General features: G+C 35.7%; 2 protein-coding genes and 1 pseudogene across 8 annotated transcripts; 2 read left to right on the top strand and 1 right to left on the bottom strand.

Annotated features, from left to right (window-relative positions):
• Positions 1 to 2,367: 2,367 nt before the first annotated feature.
• Positions 2,368 to 6,535, top strand: LOC111393221 (protein NETWORKED 4A-like). Of its 6 annotated transcripts, none has more exons than XM_023018657.1 (6): positions 2,368 to 2,581; positions 2,749 to 2,802; positions 3,513 to 3,598; positions 3,989 to 4,056; positions 4,170 to 4,278; positions 4,599 to 6,535. In XM_023018657.1, exons 4-6 carry the CDS (start codon positions 4,042 to 4,044, stop codon positions 6,293 to 6,295), a joined length of 1,821 nt encoding a protein of 606 aa, XP_022874425.1. In that variant the 5' UTR covers positions 2,368 to 2,581; positions 2,749 to 2,802; positions 3,513 to 3,598; positions 3,989 to 4,041; the 3' UTR covers positions 6,296 to 6,535. The 6 variants fall into 6 exon arrangements, with proteins under 6 accessions (XP_022874425.1, XP_022874423.1, XP_022874426.1 ...); XM_023018655.1 differs by having other exon boundaries at positions 3,963 to 4,056; XM_023018658.1 differs by lacking the exon at positions 3,513 to 3,598.
• A 423-nt stretch (positions 6,536 to 6,958) lies between these two features.
• On the bottom strand, positions 6,959 to 18,474 carry LOC111393222 (ATP-dependent RNA helicase DBP2-like). 2 transcript variants are annotated; one of them, XM_023018660.1, is made up of 14 exons: positions 18,086 to 18,474; positions 13,705 to 13,797; positions 13,445 to 13,609; positions 13,234 to 13,329; positions 12,815 to 12,889; positions 12,440 to 12,601; positions 11,823 to 11,903; positions 11,172 to 11,270; positions 10,211 to 10,306; positions 9,085 to 9,216; positions 8,280 to 8,354; positions 7,813 to 7,902; positions 7,656 to 7,730; positions 6,959 to 7,499 (listed from the first exon to the last, which is right to left on the bottom strand). In XM_023018660.1, the coding sequence occupies exons 1-14, from the start codon at positions 18,353 to 18,355 to the stop codon at positions 7,323 to 7,325; spliced, it is 1,686 nt and encodes a 561-aa protein (XP_022874428.1). In that variant the 5' UTR covers positions 18,356 to 18,474; the 3' UTR covers positions 6,959 to 7,322. The 2 variants fall into 2 exon arrangements, with proteins under 2 accessions (XP_022874428.1, XP_022874429.1); XM_023018661.1 differs by having other exon boundaries at positions 13,705 to 13,748; positions 18,086 to 18,218.
• On the top strand, positions 13,804 to 18,076 carry LOC111393224 (annotated as a pseudogene).
• Positions 18,475 to 19,957: the final 1,483 nt, after the last annotated feature.

Raw genomic sequence — 19,957 nt, 5'->3', positions numbered from 1 at the left:
GCGGGGAAAAATAATTGTAATTTATTATGTGCGACCCCTTCATGTGGGGGGTGTCATTTATTATATACACCAAAAGTATATAAGTGGTATTGTCCATAAATAAATTGTAGGTCCAATTATAGATTATGAAGAACGTGGAAGGCGGCATAACTGATTCAGGTCAAACATAAACATGAATGATCCAAAATGTTATTAATAAGAAATTCATATCATATGATTTAAAAATTTTCCGTTACAAAATGTAAAATTAATTTTAATTGTATCAAGAATCACTAAATTATGATATTTGACAATTCATTTGTTTTATTTTATTTTATTTCAAACTGTAAATCTATATTTAGTAATTGATTTTTTATTATAAATTTATTGCTAGATATTATTGAATTTTTGTTTTTAGATTTGAATTATCATTTAAATCTGTAATTCACGAAATACATTTCTAGGGTTTATATAGGCTCGATGTGATTTTGCAACAATTTCCTTTTAAATAGAGGTTGACAAAGTTTGAAAGTCGAGTCCCAAGCCTTACAAATTTAAACATGTCTAGGCAAAAAAAGGTGTTTTTTCTATTTTTAAAATTATTTTATTATTATAGACCAATAAAAATGATAACACGCATATCTTGAAATTTTATAAAAACTTCATACATATTTTTCGAGTTCTAACAAAAGCATAAATACTTCAATGAAAGTCATGTTCTTAGGTTGATTATGGACTTTATGACGAGATTTTAAGTTTTAGCAATTGTTGAGCTGAACTTCTAAACAAGAAAATACCGATTGTTAAATAAGGCACGAGTTTAGGCAATCAAAGTAGAGCTGATCGTATAATTTTTCGCATAGATTCAAGGCATGACGTTTTCTCCGAGCCGTCTAGACATTTTGTTGACTTTTTCTTAAAAGAATGTATTGGTCAATTTTCCAAGCAATACCAATCTTTATTTATTTTCGAAATATACAATTAGTCCACACGTAGCTATTCTTAATAGCTGTCTAGAAATGAAAATTTTCTAATAAATTGATGCTTAAAGTATTGTGTTTTCTTTGCCCTATAGAAATGACGAATTCAGACAAGAATCCGTATAAGAAAGCGTGTGTCAATTAACCGGCCAACGGGGAATGTAGTAATGCTTACCTTTTGCCGTCTCGAGAAATTTAGAAAATACTTCGGGTTTGGTCCAATTGATTGAATAAGATGTTCAAAAAACTTTATATGGATCAAAATAATTAACATCTATATATATCAGCGTCTTAACTTGTTACCGTCACAACTAATGTGATAAATAGTTGACTGAGCTACATAATTTTATCTCGACACTAATTTTTCAACCTGAAGTGACAACCTTTTTCGGACTAACTCCTTAAAATTTTTATATAGTCAACTAAATAGATATTGGGGTGTTACACCATTATTCGGTATAACAATAGTCATTTGAAATTAACTACGTGAATACCTCGTGTGTCAATTAACCGGCCAACGGGGAATGTAGTAATGCTTACCTTTTGCCGTCTCGAGAAATTTAGAAAATACTTCGGGTTTGATCCAATTGATTGAATAAGATATTCAAAATAATTAACATATATATCAGCGTCTTAACTCGTTACTGTCACAATTAATGTGATAAATAGTTGACTGAACTACATAATTTTATCTCGACCTAGTTTTTCAACCTGAAGTGACAACCTTTTTCGGACTAGCTCCTTAAAATTTTCATATAGTCAACTAAATAGATATTGGGGTGTTACACCATTATTCGGTATAACAATAGTCATTTGAAATTAACTACGTGAATACCTTTAGTCAAGAATCAATTCTTCAATTTTCACTATCCCATTATTACTTTTGACATGGAAATATTTGTGACAAGTGACAAGATATACTTTTAAAATCATTCGTATCCATGACTTTATAACACTCTCCATTATAATTAGAAAAAGAAAAAGAGTAACAATCGTGGAAAAAGCAACTACACAAATAAATACATGGTAGAAAAAAAGTGCTTGAAATTTGAAATTGGAATGAAGTTGGCTCAATCACTATGAAGATTCAACTTTAATTAAAAATTAGATATTATAATAATCTAAAACTTTATTGTGTTTCAAATAAATATAAATTAAGACCTGTTTGATCCTCATTATTTTGAAAAAATATATTCATAAATTGTGATTTGACATCATTTCAATCACATTTTTCAATAAAATAATATTACACATAAATTTGAATTTTTTTCCTCAATTTTAATTACACATTTTTCATCAATTTATTATTTCAAAATATATATTTTTTAAAATACAAATTTATTTTTTAAAAAACATTATTTTGAAGAAAACAAAAACTTGGCAACAAATTATAAATTCCCCATCTCTATGTCAAGTGAACCGAGAGAGAGAGAGAGAGAGAGTCTCATTCTCATTCTGTCTTTCCTTCCTAATATTCCAAAGTATAAACACATAATTCCAGCCCTCTCTGTTGCCGGAGATTCCAATTTTGCGTCTTTTCATTAGGGCTTTTGTCTTTATTGCCTCTTCTCTTCTTATTATTACTTCATATCCATCTTCAGATAATTCACCAAATTATAAAGGTACTCTTTTTTATCCATTTTTTCTCCTTCCTTAAGTATTTTCTTAATTATTTGAACTTTCTGTAACTGAAATCTGTGGTTGTATTTGGGGATTTTTTTTGTCTTTTCTTTTCTCTTCGTCGGGGTGAAAATTGATCGATCGATCGAAATTCCATGTTCGTTATCAGAGCCCAGAAGCTGCTTTAGTACGATGGAATTCAATCCGTTTCTTCTGATCTGAGGTATGAACTCAGCTCTCTGGATTGAATTAATTCGTCAATTCAATTTTTTTACTTTTTGTAGAATAGATTAGATTAATGTCCTTTTCTGGGTGACATCTGACCTTAACCATCCATCATCTAATGAATTCTGTTGTGTTTGTGGGGTGGGGTGGCAATTGACATTTCATTTTCACTGAAACAAATCTTTTTCTTAAAAGTTAAACTTCTCCAAGTAATTCCATGAAACTTTAATTAATTTCATTTGAATGAATTATGAATTTGGTTCTATTTACCCCTTTTTTGCTATAATTTATTTATTATTTTAAAAATAATATGATGTGAAGACTGCTGGATATAGCTGGATATCCCATTCTGAGGCCTGTCGTCACAATTTTCTCTCTATATAAAATTAGAATGCTGCTGTTTTGCCCGAATTTTGGTGTTTTGACATCCTCCCTCGAATGTTGTGGGTCTCGCGTGAATACAAAAGTCCAAAAAAGTGGACCCCACCATCTTGAGAGCGATGACTTCCTCTATCAAAAAAAATCTGTTGGATTGGTAAAATTATTGTGTAAATACACACACAGACACATATAATTAAGCAAACACGCGTTGTTGGCGAGTGGCATGCACTTTCCACTTGTTTTCGGTTTCGTGTTTTGTGTACTTGCCATGTGCTTCACACGTGTCCTATATTTTATTTTTATTTTTTTCCCTTGTATTATTTGTAGGTCCAGAATAATCTAGGCCTCGTTATCGGGGCTCCATATCTATAGACAACTCATTTCTTTACTAGGCTTATTGGTGTGGTCCATTTGTAAGTTTGCTGGCCCATTTTGCCATGAATGGAGTAAATGAAACTGCTTTCTGTTTTATGATTATTTAATTTAAATATATTTTTGGTTAGTTTAGTGTTTGAAAATTGTAAGATTGTAATTGGATCTTTGATACTACATTGAACTACCTCGTCTAAAACTTTTACTTTTGAAGTAGGAAACATTTGCATACATATTTATTTATTAAATTTTAATCGTCAAAGAAATACTTCCTAGTTCTTATAATAGTTATGGATATTCAATCAATATTTACATAATTTCGGCTTAAATGTGTATATCATCAATGTGTATATCATCAAGTATGTTGTGTATGTATATAGATGACTTTACAACTTGAACTTGTAGGTACTTATCACAGACATCGCTTGCAGATATTCAACTCACTTTCTTTTCTCAAACTATCGAATTCTGCCTCATTTGCCAAATGGCGTCAGCCCAGGTAAGAACATAAGTGCCCTTGTAATTTCTTATATTAATAATATTTTTTCAATCACATTTTCTAGTGGTATATTGTTATCATCGTTGTGTGTTCTTTGTCCCTTTTCTGTCTAGGTTAACTCAAACAAGATGAAGCGGTTGGAATCGAAAAAATCACATTCCTGGCGGTGGGATAGCCACATCAGTCCCAAAAACTCCAAGTGGCTACAAGAAAATCTTGAAGGTATGATTTTGATTTGAACTCATTAGCTTTTTTTGTATAATGGTTTCTCAAGGGTAAAATAATTTAACAAGTCCAAAATTTATGTAGCGGATTCCAAGTTTATTGAAAAATAGGAACTAGATTATCATTGTTATGAAATAAGAAAAATTGTTGATAATGTGCTAAAAGATTGTGGATGATAGAAGTCTATACTTTTAATCTTCCTTCATTAAATCTTTATAGAAACTAGGTTATCAATTTCAATCATGAAATCATCGTTTATTGTCTTAACTTGAATTATGTTATTGAGCATAAAATCACAATAATGTCGGTGATCCCAGAAATGGACCATAGTGTCAAAAGGATGTTGAAACTCATAGAAGAGGACGCAGATTCATTTGCCAAAAAGGCCGAAATGTATTACAAGAAGAGGCCGGAGTTGATCAATCTTGTTGAAGAGTTTTATCGTGTGCATTGGTCATTGGCCGAGCGTTATGATCATGTGACTGGTGAACTTCGAAAAAATATTCCTTCAGATCTTCAATCTCAGGGCTCTGGCATATCTGATGTTGGGTCCGAACCACCTTCAACTGTGCTGTCTCCTGATCAAAGGCCAATTCAACGTAAATCTGGGCCACGTGCTGCTGGATTTGAATTCTTTCTCGGCACTGGTGGAAGTAGTTCGGATTTATGCACTAAAGGGGAGGAATCATCATCGTTGGATTCTGAATCAGAATCAGATGATTCATCCGTTAATAATTATTCAGGTACACAAAGCACTGATGAGGATCAGGGGTTGCGCCGAAGGATTATTGAGTTAGAAGCTGAGCACCGTGAGATGAAAGAGAGACTCCGGATGCAGCAGAAACAGATTTCCAAATTCTCTGTTAAGAAAGATGATGAAAATTCTCAAGTTCTTGCTAAATTAGTAGCATGTGAAGAAGAATTGAGTGCTGCAAAGGAAAAGATACGACTATCTCAAGAAGAAATTAATCTTCTGACAATTGAGATTCAAAAGTATAAATCTCTAGAAGATTCAAGTGATATGAAGCAGAAAGATGCTGAAGTTTTGAATCCCGATATTGAAATTGAAAGATATCAGACGAGAGAGCTTCAGAAAAATGGAGACGGATCAGAGCTGGAAGATTCAGACACAGTGAACAAAATACAGAAGCTCGAGGATGAATTGAGAATTACACGAGCTAAGCTTTGTGAATTGGAAAAGGAAGTTGCCAGTGCAAGGCAGGAACGTACGAAAAAGGACTCCAGCATTCAAAATTTGCAAGATCAGCTCAAGTCAGCGCAGAAGGAGGTTTCTGTATGGAAAACCAAAGTCGAGAGAGAGAAAAGAGAGGCTTCTAAGCTGCAGGACAGGATTTTGAGGTATAAATCCAATCTTGCTGACCGTGATCAAGAAATCAGAGGATTGAAAGAAGCAATAAACAACGCTAATAAGAGCTTATCAGACGAAAATGAGCAACTTTTAACAGAAATCACTAGAACCGTGAAGGAGCGAACTTATTTAGAGGATAATCTAAAAGAATTGGATTTACGCTGCCAAAACTTAGAGGAGGACTTTAGGCGAGTCAAGGCTGGAAAAGAAGAGATGGAAAATATGCTTGGATCTCAAGTTGAGGAGTTGAAGGCAGAGATAACTGAGAGAAATGATCACAGAGAAGAATTAAAGAAAAGCTTCGATGTGCTGAAACTGAAATACGGCATGCTGATGGCGGAAAAAGATGATCTTAATGCTAAGATCGATGCACTTTCTGCAGAGATGAGTTCTAAAGAAGATCAAGTGGATAAGATCAACGTTGATTTGATTGGTGCACGCGAAATGGCAGAGGATCTTCGATCACGAGTTAAAGAATTGGAAATGGAGGTGGAGAAAAGGCAAGAAATTATCATGGAAGGAGCGGAAGAGAAACGAGAAGCAATAAGGCAGCTTTGCTTCTCACTTGAGCATTACCAGAGTGGTTATCATGAACTTCGCAAGGCTGTTACAAGGCACCAGCGATTACCCGTGATGGCATCCTAAGTTGCTAATAGCTAAAGACCGTCGCGTTTCTTTGGTTTCCATGCATTCGCGCTTGTGAGTCTCTCTTTTCTTTCTTTTATTATTATTTTTTATTTTTGGTTAAACTCCGCGAGTTCTATGGCTTGTGTACAATCCCATCTTCTATTCTTAACAGTTTTTGAGCTCTCTGTAAGTGAACAATTGTAATACAGGTGCCTGTCCATTCATGATATGGTTACTCTCGTCTACTCAATTTGTTCATTTGCTGAGTTTTTGCGCGTTTGTCTTCTTTAGAAGAAATTGCATTTTGACTGTCTATTCATCCTCAGCCTCGGTAGTTAAATGTCATTTAGGGGAATGAAATTTTGTATTCCTATCTTCATTTACTAAATATGCATATATTCTTTTATGTACAAAATGGAATCTGAAAATTCCAAGTAAGAGTTAACATAAACCTCCATTTGCATTGAAAAGAATCTGATATCAAACAAGAGCATTGAAAAGAATCTGATGTCGAACAAGAGCATCATTGTTTTAGTTCGATAATTTCCAGCCTTTTTGATCAGATGACCGTCCCAATGACGAGTTTTTACAAATAGCCAGCACTTCATAATGATAACCTTCAAATTAAGCTCTTGCTTGCCCCTCATTTTCTAAATTTTTTTTTTTCAGGAACTCATTTTCATCTGCACAATTTCTTAATAAAATAATTTTGTGCGTAAATCAAAATTTTTCTCTAGTGTTTAACCACACATTGTCCAGAATCTACTGTCAAAAAATCTCTACTGTAGTCATTGCTACAACTGACTGGTGTTAAAACTAGAAGTGAAATTAGATGGTACAAGAGGAAACCTGCTTGCAGCACGTTTTACACTTCATTTTTATGGACAAAATACAAGAGATGGTTTAATAATGAACGTGTTGATGTTTCCTTTGGCACCTGTCCCAAATGCACAAATTGCACCTTCTTATGGACGTTAATTTCTTGGAGTCTGTGTAACCATCAAAACTGAACCAGAAGCAGTAAGAGAGGTAAATGGAAATTGAATCAGTCATCCCAAGCATCGTCTGCTGAACCCTCTTTTCTGATTATTGAAGAAGTAATCATGTGCCTATACTTGTCCTCCACATTCATCGCAGTAGGTCCCATCACTGAGACCTTGGACATTGCAATCCTTGCTTCCTTCTGAGCAGCTAAAGCTTCCCTCTCCTTCCTTCGAGCAGTCTAAAATGAGCACAGAAAATTGTTAAAATCAAAGCAGAATTTCCAGTCGGTTTTTGGTGGTCCGACTGAAGGGTGGGGGAAGAGGGTGGCTAGGGGAGAACAGGTTCTATAGAGAGACAAAACAGATTTTGTACATGAAAATAGTGGAAGCCATACCTTTCCAGTTGCAATTGTCAAGGTATTACCACAGTCAACATCCACTATTGCTTTCTTTATCTGTGCTACCAAATACTACAGGACAGCACTGCATTAGTGAGAGGAGGAAAATCCATGTGTACAAATATATATTGAAGCAAGATAAAACTTGGGTTACCATATCACGATCAGTATAAAATGATGTAGCTTGACCTGTTGATCCTGCACGTCCAGTCCTTCCAATTCGGTGTACATAATCTTCCATGGTCTAGTTTTGATGCATAACAGAATTATCAATATTGTGCTACTTCAATCATAGTCTTGATAAATTCAGCATGTAAAACAGGAGAACTTGGTATACAGAACAGATCTCTTGAAATAAGTTACGGTAAACATTCAAAAGGTTGAATGCCAAAAATCGGTAATGCCAAGATCACATTTTTCAAGATTAAACAATAGGAAAAATTGCTAAAATGGCAATCAACAAGCTAATCCAGCAGTAAATGTGCAAAACGTGACTCGCCCAAGGCAAGATCTTATTATTGCGTAGTCTCCGTTAGACAACCTTTGTGTTATTAATACTGAATTTACAAGAAATTGGAGCTAGTCAGTGAGCGAGAAACTTCGAATTGCAGCCAGAAGTACCTTTGGAAGATCTAGGTTAATAACATGAGCAACACCAGTGACATCTAATCCACGAGATGCAACATCAGTGGCAACCTGCAAATCAAAACCAAAAAATGCACAGAGATGTACAGATACTGAAAAATGCCTCAAATCGAATAGAAGAAAGTTAAGGAGAAGATAAAAGGCCAAAAATAAGTAAACAAATAAATAAACCCTTGCTTGACAACCATTATTTCAAAACTCTTCTTTTCTACATATTCATTTTCAATCACAATCACACAATAAAATATTTTGCACGTAAACTCAGAATATTTTTCTACCTTTTAACCACACGTTCTCCCAAAAATCATTATTCAAAACATTGTCTCTCCCAAATAATCGTAGTCAAATAGGGGCTAAATCACATGCATCGCAAGGAATAGTATAAATCACTAGCAAGCACGCACTAGTTCAACAAGCCATAAGAGGCCCACTTTCAAATTGTCACATTTGAAAATCAAAGAAAATGATTTACCATAATAATTAAAAGGTTTAAAAATAGCTTGAAGCCAAGGGACTTTCAGAATAATATGAAGAACTGTCATCTCATTTTCGGAAGTACCATGATGAACCCACCCGCCTGTGCTCATGAGTAACACGGAAGAACAAAAGCAAAAGAGAAAGAAATAAAAAATAGCCGCTCCGCTTCTCATATAGAGCTTAGTTTACCTCCCTAAGGACAAATGACAAAACAACATAACAAGATGTGAAATGATATATAACACAAATCACTTATCAGTAAACTAACCAATGGAAGAAAAAAGAAGTGGGAATGCAGTCATACGAGTATCCTGGTTGGACCATGCCTAAAATTATGGAGGGCAGCCTCTCTCTCACTTTGGCTACGACCACCATGAAGCGCAGCTGCTTGCAAACCTTGCTCTATCAGTGCTTCTGCTACCTCATCACATCTAGTCTGAAGGATCATATGAATGTGCAAACTTACATAATGCAGTACTACGAAATCCACAGTGCATCAAAATAATATTACATATGCGAAATTTGTGGTGAATCAGGGTATCAAAAATAGATTCACAACAAAGCATAATACCATTGTAATATCACATATCTGATAAAATTTTATTATTTATTTTTGTCTAATAACATTATAATCGACATTAGATAGGCAAAAAGAGAAATCAGAGCAATAAGACGACAACAATCAGCTAACTAGGAACTTTAAAGTTTTTATTACATCACAGAGAAATACGCAATTGTCTGAATGATATGTAAAGGCGAAATAATATCAAAAGAAGAAACCGATAGGTACTTCAACATTCTTGTCAGAAATATTCCGAGCTCAAAAAATTAACGGCGAAAAAATACGATGTCACATGCAGTATTTGACAAGATATGAGATTCACGCTATCTGGTTCAAAAATGCAAGTGTGCTTTTGTGTTTCAGACATCGACATGTCCATACATGGAGGGAGGGAGAGAGGATATTGGAGCGTTCAAATCTAAGAGTAAGCAATATGTCAGCACTTGATATCCATGAGCAAGAGTTCATATCAGTACCATGAACCTAAATTTTGGTGGAACAAGAACAGGGAAACAAATCACTCAGAAGCAGGCAAAAGGTCTAGTCTAGTCTACTTCAAAACATAAAGGCAATATCAACACCAAATTTAGTTGTGGAAAATTCACGGACAATATTACTAATTCTGTCAGCTCCAATTGTTTTCTGCATATGGCAATGTCCTGATTTAAGGGAAAAAAACAGCAAAAGCCAAAACATATCGACACATCTAATAACATTGCTTCCTTCCAATCATGAGAGGTTTATTTGAAGCTTTAACCTGTTGAATAAACCTTCAACATATAGTCATTTATGGTTCATGCTTTGCAAGTTTGCACACAATTTTCCCACCATGTATGTACATTAGAAAGTACACATGGATCACTTGTACCTTTCGTTCTACGAATACAATTGTCAAGGGAAAGTCGTAGCCGCTTCTTTCAGATTGGGCAGCCTCTCCAACAAGCATATTTAGAAGCCTGTCAATCTTCAATTCATAAACAGTTGTCACCATGTTAAATCCCAGACATTACTGAGGAACATCTAGACTGGCACACGAGTTAACTATATGCTTTATCCATATGCAATGATTATCTCATAGTATAGATAGTTTACAATTAAATAGATCCAATCTCAAAACTGGCGATATAATGAATAAAAAATTATTTCTTCATTCAACAAGAAGAGTAAAATTTTATTATTATTATTATTTTTTTAACAAATACGGTGATGCAACAAAGGGTCGTTACCTCCTTAATTTAATTTTATTAACAAATATATTATTCACTAGACAAATTGTTTACGATGATTGGTTTCATTACCTCCTTAATCCCACATGGTATGCTTGGATCAAACATACAGGCTTAAAATATAAAATTTTCCCCATTATTACACAGGCCAACCATTAGTCTCAACAAAAGAATGTATTCATAACATATCTGCTTTATGAATCCAATATATAGGCAAATTGGTGGGCCTTCATTTCAATTTAAAGAATTCAATACTTTCCCATTACTATTACTTTTACAAGTAGATTCCTGAGTATTTTAGCCACATATTGAACTCTATTGGCCCTCATATCTTCTGATCCAGTGATAACATCAGATCCTCAATTTCTAAACCATAGGAGTCTAACTGCTTATCTGCCCTAAATCACCATATTTGTATAACGTAAATCAGTATCTCAACAACACAAAGTTGAAAAGATAAAAGCTATATATTGCATTCAATCAAAAGAAAAATGAAAGGAAATATAGAAAATGGCAATCAAAGTTAAAAAGCAAAAGATTATGTTCCAGTTGATCACTGCATAAGCACACTATTTTCATATTTAAATATTAAGTGCAGCATACCTTCTCAGTTTCTGGTAACTTCTCCAATATTTGGGATACATTCGCAGTTGGGCTACTGACTTTTCCCACCTTTACTCGAACTGGATTTGTCAAGTATTCCTAAAAATTTGGGGGAAAATAATGGCATTTCCATGACACGAGTTTTCAAAGGAATGATTTTAACTGGGTCACTGTCTTTAAGTATAGATATATGTCCGCATGAGTTACAATATCTAAACAATCACTAAAACAGCACACAGAAAATGCATAATGCATGGTTTTTCCCAAAAAGTGATACATATAAAAGAAAATGTAGGAAACTAACACGATATGTCCACAAAATAGAACCAATCCACATACCTTAGATGGAAGTAACAGAGCAACATTATCTTTGTGACACTCCCTTAGTGCCAAAGTAAGTAATTTTCTTCTCATATGGAAGAAAAGAAAGTATTGCGTTGTGCTTATCAAACATGTAAAACAAATTTACTTATACATTGGATAATATAAACATGATCAAGTTGTCTTAATCAAAACAAAGAGTTTCCAACTTAATACTTCATAAACTTATAATTGTGTCTCTGTTTAATGCAGAGACTCAAAAAGTCAAATATTTTGGCATTGACATGGATTTGGAAGGAACAAGTACTGTAATCAAAATAAAGATCAAACCTGTGCTAGCTCTTCAATCTCCACAGGCATGGTAGCACTAAACAGTAGAGTTTGATGTTTTTCTGGAAGATTTCGCATCACCTGCAACAGAATCAGAAAGCATCAAAATAATATTTTCCATGGAATTATTGGACATGCGTAGTTGCAGAATGACGAGGATGCTAAGCGACCAAAGTGAATAAATTTGTAAGATGCCCTCTATGCACTTTAATTAAGCAAGCTAAAGCCAATGAAAACTAAATACATACTGATAGAAAGGTTGAGAAAAACCGGCTTATCTAACTTGTAAGAAAATATCACTTCAGATCATTTTAGTGGTGGATTCTGATCATGAAACTGTGTGCTTGTATCGAGTGGTTTTAAATGGTCTAGCATAGAATGAGTTAAGATCAAAAGAAGGAAAAGAAAAGAAAAAATCAGTAGCATAGAAAATCAAAGGTCAAGATTTCAAAGCAATTTAATTATGTACGAAATTGATAGATATAAGATACAGTAAAGTGAAAATCACTGTGAGAGGGAGGCAGAGAAGGATATAAGTTGAAATACAACAGATAAATAAGGAAAATACTTATGTGCATATGATTATCCTATAGAACAAATATGTGGACATGAATTACCTCTCTTATCTGAAGTTCAAATCCCATGTCAAGCATCCTATCAGCTTCATCCAAAACAACAAATGAAATCCTGGAGAGAGAAGAATTTCCTTGTTGTAGATGATCAATAAATCTTCCAGGAGTAGCAACCACTATATTGACCCCTGCTCGCAGCTCAGACCTCTATCTTGGCATCCAGTAACAGAAGGTCATCAGAACAAAGATGAATACTAGGCATGATCGCAGGGTTGAATTGCAAAGCAAAACAAGAAATGAAATGCAATGGTAAATCACAACTTAACAAGTATCGAGCTGTGCTGCAAACCGTGAACTCCGAATATCAAAAAGAAGCAAAGTTATCAAATTCTATGAATTAATTTGAGCTAAACCAGTCACCTGCTCAGAAATGTTCGTTCCACCAACAACAATTGCAGTTCTGAAGGAATCCAAAGATCTACTGAAGGCCTTAACCTAACAAGGAAAAACATGAATGTAGAACACTTCTGATCAAAGATAAACTCTATATACATCTTTAAGAAATATCAGAAAAAGCTACAGAATCTTTCTTATAGTCTTATCAATCATGTTTGGAAATTCTTGACTTAAAAAAGATTCTCTAGTTAATAATCTATATTGAATGTCAGGGCATGAAATCTAGCCTCCACAAGTATTATCAGAAATTATCACATCATTTCCTTCCAATTTGTTATTGAAGCATTAGTCTTTCAACTGCCACATTTCCAAACAAAGCATAGGAGTATATAATATATCAATGACATTTTCAAGTGTACTTTACATGAAATCAGCTATCTCACCTCTTTCTCTATTTGTTGTGCTAGCTCTCTCGTAGGAGCCAATACTAATGCTAGAGGTCCATCTCCACGCCGAACAGGAGGCTGAGCCAGGCAATGCTACGAGGATGAAAAACCATAAGATAAGTTATAATAGAACAAGAAAACAAAGTGAATATCCACGATATGGTTACATATCTAAATACAAATCAAAAGCAGAAGTAAAAACTGAAACCTGTATCATGGGTATGGTGAATGCAGCAGTTTTGCCACTACCAGTTTCTGCACAACCTAACAAATCCCATCCACTTAGAGCCACTGGCATGGCTTGGGCCTGAATGGAAGTAGGAGTGGTATATCCATGAAATGCAATATCCTTCATGATGCTCGTGCACAAATTCTGCAGAAAAAATTGAACAACACACTTTGAATTAGTTTTGACAAAAATTAAAGAACATCAAAAGAAATCAAGAAAATTGTCCTCGTGATTCTTACCATATCAACAAATGATTCAATAGGAGCAGGTGCAGGAAGTGAGTCTGGAGAAACAGTAACATCAACATTAAGCCTTAAGCGGACCTCCTGAATCTGTACGTGCAAATAAATAGCAACATGATGAATCCAAGCTTTATGAATTAAAAAATAATATACCTAAGAACATGCATTTAGGTGCAATGCATACTGACCTTAAACAATACTACCAAGATAAACTTCTAAGCAACATACTATTTTCCTAGTCAACCAATAACAATGTCACAATTGGTAATCCGTGCGAACACAGTGACCGAGATTAAGTGATTGCCTTTAAAATGGTGGCGGCCAGGAATCAGCAGGCCACAGTCAGCGAAATATAATGAAAGCTCGAATATAAGAAAAGCTACAATATTTAATAGGTTTTCATTAATGAATATTGTAATTGATAGCTATCATATTTAGTTATGATTTTTTCTCTATATAATGAGAGAACCTCAACATTGAAAGGCATGAGTATCATTAGCATATTTGATATAGCATTAGAACCTCTTTCTTAGAATTTTTTTCTCGTTCTCTTTGTTGGGTTTTCTCATAGCGGGAGCAGCAAAAGTTCCTCCAGTCCAGTTTTCTTTCTCTTTATTTTAATTTCCATTAAATTCTTAAGTGCTTGAACATTATATGGATTAGAACTCAATTCATCCTCGAGTGATTTCTCCCTTTGTTCAGCCAATGAGGGCTCTGGAGCAGCTAGTGTTGAGAGGCATAATGAGGGCCCATACGGATTGGATGACCGCAATTCCAATGCCGGTAGACAACTCCGATATGACAGTCACCTCTTCTTGTGACAAGTTATTTATTTTGTGGAATATCACTAGGGAAGACAGGACCTACAGCGTCGCCTGCCGCCGCCTTACTGGCCCACTACCACTTCGTCTAGGACGTTGTCTTTTTCTCCAATGGTTTGTTCGCGCTTTCTAGGAGCTGGGAGGGCGAACTCCGCCTCTGGGACCTTCAGACTGGTGCTATAACCCGCCAATTAGTTGGCCACACTAAGGATGTGCTGTCGGTTGCCTTTTTCATTGATAATAGGCAGATTGTTTCTGCATTGCATGACAAGTCTATTAAGCTTTGGAATACTTTGGATGAAAGCAAGTACACTATTCAAGACGGTGATGCCCATTCTGATTAGGTTTCTTGTGTACGGTTTTTGCCTAACATGCTTCAACTGACTATAGTTATTGGGTTTTAGGATAAGAATGTGAAAATCTAGAGTTTGTCTAACTCTAAGCTGAGATCTACCTTGGCTGGGCATACTAGTTCAGTTAACACGGCAGACTGTAACGTGGAAGGAGAAGATGAGTTAGTGGGTGGGTTATGTGTTTGGCTTGGGTTTAATTCTGTTGGGGTAGTAGTGAATTTAAAATGTGGATTGTGTCTACTGGTTTTAACCTTAGTGGGTTTAGATATTATAAATTGTCGGGCTTAATAGTTTCATGGGGCCTGCTATGATTTGGGGTTAAATAATTGGACTGTAAGCCGTGGAAGCATGAAGGAGCTAATGTCTGCTGGTTCCCAACTGCGCTGAAAATTCTCTGATCTGCAGTACATAATTTTTGCAAAGACGCTACTAACAAAAAAAAAAAGGATTTTTATTTTTGGTTAAGGAGAAGAGAGAGACATGGGAGTGCAAACCGTCGAGTTTTGGTCATTTCGGTGATGAGCTAGATTTTGGATTCTCAAAGGAGGATCATCTTTGAGTTTTTGGTGGACTCTTCTGTGATATTTCTTTCAATTGCAGCATCTTGACAACCCATATATTGCTAGATTTTTTGCCGGTGTTTTGGTTGTTAGAATTTTTGTCGAAAACACGAATTATGAGTTTGTTGAGTTCTTTCCGCTAATAGAGCTAATTGTGTGGTCGGCACATTTCGTGAATTTCTTTTAGAAATTTTTCTTAAGATGTGAGTTCTCTGGAGTGACCTTGAAGTATTCTAGGAGTGCTTCTTGACTATCTCTGCACTATTTGTTGTTCTTGACCTCTCGTTGTCACTATTTTTAGTAGATGATTAATGAGATTTGGGTCACTTTTTCATGGGCACAAGTACTGTCACTGCCATTAGTTCATGACTGCAAATTGATGCTTTTGCCAACGTCAATTTTGAGGGAATGTCAATGGACTATAAGAAAAGCTTGAATATAAAGAAACCTACCATATTTAATAGATTATAATTGTAATTGATAGCTATCACATTTAATAGTGATTTTGGTTCTATATAATGAGAGAACCTCTCACTGAGAGATATCGAGTCTTATTGAGTATCATCGAATATATTTGACACACATGATAACATTAACCAATCTTGATAGACTACAAATTCCATGGATATATTAACCGTAGATGCCTTCAAGAAGATGGGCATCCCAAAGACTACAATATATCAAAACACCCTTATAAGGATCCCTGGAGATTTAATTAGCTCAAAAGGAATAAACAAACCACCCCCTCATACTTGTGACAACGTCGATGATTGTTACCATAATGGAAATTTCTAAGCAGTATATCAATGGATTACAATGACATTCTTGAGAGGCCTTTTCTCATCACGATCGGGTTTATGGTATTGACTTACCATTGATGGTAAAATTCCCTACTGAGAGAGAGCGGGAGAGTTCAAGGGCAGTCAAGTTAAAGAGTAGGTCACCAGCGTTAAAAATGTAAGACTTCTAATCATCGTGTCTAAAGGCATATTAGGGTGGAACTATCACCAACAGAAGATCTTGAGAGAACAAGATCGACTAAAGGCATAGGGATTATGATTGGGAGGTTCTAAAGAAAGGAAATTATAACTAGTGAGCTTGAAGCACAAAGCAGACATGTTAGGTTACATACACATGTAATAAATAAGTTCAATATTAGAAAGAAACCGACCAGTGAAATAAAACAAAAGACAATCACTCTAGAAAGGCAGTGACAAACCATCTTGTCTAATTTAGTAAAGTAGACTTGAAAGTAGAAGACATTGGGCATGCCAGTAACACGGAGCACTACTTGAGTTGCTCCTTAAGCTAGCAGATTGATCCCTGAAACTATGTCTCAAATGAAACAATTAGGTTTGTCGTCGTGATTAAGAGATCTCACAATGCCCAGATCCACAAGGATATGGTCTGAGTAAAGAAAATCAGATTTATAGGTATACCATTAATTGAAAAAGGTCATTAGAGAAGAAGCCACAAGCTATGTCGAGCCAGATTCATATGAGGTCTTTTACCCAGAACGGTAACAAACATGGTGTTGGTCAAGAACTTAGAGGAAAATGGAGTTTATGTGAACTACACAGGTTTAAGCATTACAGTTATTCATTTCCTAGTTGACATATTGGTTGACTCAACCTCGGGGCACAAGATTCTGATTTCTATACATTTTTTAGGTATCACCAAATCAAAATGTTAGTGTAAGACCTCATCCATAACCAAAAATCTACTGTTATAAGGTCATCATGTCCGGGCTAAAAAATATCAAAACCACCACTTACCAGCACTTGGGGAACAAAGCATTCTCAAAATAACTGGAAGAGAATAATGTGTCTTACGTAGACAATATAATGGCAGGAAGGGTAAAAACAAAAGCCCATTTTTATTTAGCTAAAAATTAGATGTTTAGTAGATTTTGATTAAAGTTAATGAAATGTGTAGTTGAAAAGTTAATAAAAGTTGTGGGCCACATGAAATGTATGACTGAAAATGATTTTGAGGAAAAATGAGTTTTAGAAAATGGAGGCCAAACACAGGTGAGAGCTCAAAGAAGCCGCCAGAGGTACTTAGGGAATACAATATGGAAGCAAGTCAAACAATGCATATCTATATGTTTTTCCGATTCATGAATCCATTGAGAAATTGAGACACGCCTTTAGGACATATCAGTCAACCTCAAACCTCGTGATATCTTCATGAGATTTACTAAATTTAATCTATGCCAGAATGGCACCAGATAATTCCTCGCCACTGTTCTTCCAGGCTATGCCAGAGGTCAAAGAGTACAATCAATAACAAAGGCTATTCAACAGTAACAGAGTGCATCACTATATCATCGCTTTTTTTATTTTATTTTATATGGGAACTTGAAAATATTTCAAATGTCCACTTTTCCAATTTCAAATTAGTTGTTAAATTAATTCAAGCATAATTCATAGAACTCAAAATCAATAGATAAAAGCCACTGAAAGAACAAGAATACTACTAGTAGTCATCAAAACAAACTGAGAATCAACGTCAAAAAATTAATGAAAAATAAAATCATATAAAATCATCCTTAAGAAGAATAATTCGGAGCGTTCGCGTTTGTAGTTTGCCTCAAACTCCAGAAATTACTATCTAAGAAAACATGAGATAACAACAACCGAACCTGCTCTGGTTTAAGGCAGATAACACGTTCGGAGGGCATCCATTGAGGAAAAACCGGGTCGGGGACAACAACAATCCGAGGTGAAATGTAACTACCGGATGTCCGATTGCCCGGATTCCACGAGTGACCATTAATGTCATTCCCGAGCGTAGAATTGACTCTACCGGAAGAGTTATTCAGCTGCTTCGTGTCGCAGTAATCGCCGGTGCCGTTTACTAGCACTGCAGTGGTGTTGGTTGGATTTCTCAGGTGAGGAGGTACATACGACATCGTTTTTACGCAGTTGATTTCGCGGGGATAAGATGAGAGTGCAATTAGTAGCTTGGGAGTATAGTGTGTTTTTATTGATCCGATGATGGGAATCAGATGTTTTTGCAAGTGCACTCTTCTTCGGCTTAATCCAATATTGGGCTGCTTTGCCCTTCCTACTTGTATATTAAGCGCGGCCCAACTGGGATTCCTACCAAGTACCTCCCTCTATACTTGTTCCCCCTACTTCCGCAAAATTTTAATACTTAATACAATGGGCTTCGTATTGGTACTTGATAGAAAATAGGAAATAATACATAATTACTACATTATAAGAATCACATTTCACAATTAACAATCTCATAAAATATTTTAATGAAGAGCTAGTGGAGTTGCTCGTCTTACACTGCCCTTTCATCACTGACGACTTTGGCCTCCATGTGCAGTTAATTTTCATCGAAAACATCCATCGCATCACCACCACCACTGCATAGTACCACACACTGTCGAACATACAACAACAATGCACCACACACAGAGATCGCACCACCTATTTAATTTTCAATTATCACTGAAGCTTGCGTAATATGCATGATTCACTGGGGAAATGCCAAAAGAAGACAACATATTGGAGGGGAAATTGAAATGGAATCTGGGCTTGTGGGGTGGGGTAAATTGGAGATGCGGTGATTTTTGGGGGAAACATGAAAAGAGGGTAGCTTAAGCTTAATGGAATAGAACTGAAATTTGGGCTTCTGGGATGGGTTGGGCTAGGCGGGGTATTTTCGAGGAAAATCTTAATAGAAGAGAACTTGATTGAACGTAATTGATGCTTCTAGGGTGAGTGGGATGAGTAGTAAATAAATATGATATTTACACTCACAAAGGAGATATTTTCCTAAAAAAATTTTGGCCCCTTTTTACTGCATTTCCAACATAACTGACATATGTTCAAGTGTTTATTTTCTGCATTATTCAATCATAATTGTATGTGACTCGCTTATCTAAAATTGTCATTGTAATTATTGTTGACCTCGCAAATTGAACCTTCCACGTGGCCAACCGAGAGTCACTCCACGTGTTCCTCCCTGTGCACAAAAGCAAAAGGTCAAATGCACACCGTTGATACCAGCGGGGGTGGCGGTGCCCGCGTATACTTCGATGGTCAAGTTAGTAGACGGTGATAAGGGCGGTGCCGGAATGGTGCAAGAGAGTGGGGAGAAGAATATATAGTACTTGGTAGTGGAGTGCTTGGATTATAAAAGATTCTCCCTATCTCTTGCCAAACCTTTGGTATTTATAGGTGAAGGGCACCGTGAGATGTGTGACACGTGTAAGCATCTGATGGTCTAAGGCGTTTGTTCGTTGGCGTTAATCAGCCGCATCCTAGAGGGACGGGTAATTAATTCTTCTGATATGTGAGTTAACATAAGGTCGAAATATCACATCAATCAATCCATAAAGATAAGGGGATCTTGATACAGAGATACATCTCTGAGACTGGCAGCGAAGGGCACTTCGATGTCAGAGGATGCCTCGGACAATATCACTTAGGTAATAATTGTGCCTCACAAACATTTCGAGGCGTATGGCACTTCGGTGACGCCTCAGATTGACGTGTGG

The sequence above is a fragment of the Olea europaea genome, chromosome 4 (assembly GCF_002742605.1).
Source record: "Olea europaea var. sylvestris chromosome 4, O_europaea_v1, whole genome shotgun sequence".
Lineage (NCBI taxonomy): Eukaryota > Viridiplantae > Streptophyta > Magnoliopsida > Lamiales > Oleaceae > Olea > Olea europaea.
Note: the sequence above shows the minus strand (reverse complement) of the source record. Positions and strands in the feature narration are given on the sequence as shown.

Bases quoted from the DNA above. Each gene is read 5' to 3' on its own strand.
- LOC111393222 (XM_023018660.1), bottom strand. From the start codon at position 18,355: ATGTCGTATGTACCTCCTCACCTGAGAAATCCAACCAACACCACTGCA. The intron at 12,890-13,233 runs GTGAGATAGCTG...TTTCCTTGTTAG, and splicing joins CACAACAAATAGAGAAAGAG to GTTAAGGCCTTCAGTAGATC. The intron at 11,904-12,439 runs GTAATTCATGTC...ATTCTGTTGCAG, and splicing joins TTGAACTTCAGATAAGAGAG to GTGATGCGAAATCTTCCAGA.
- LOC111393221 (XM_023018658.1), top strand. The intron at 4,279-4,598 runs GTATGATTTTGA...CGGTGATCCCAG, and splicing joins GCTACAAGAAAATCTTGAAG to AAATGGACCATAGTGTCAAA.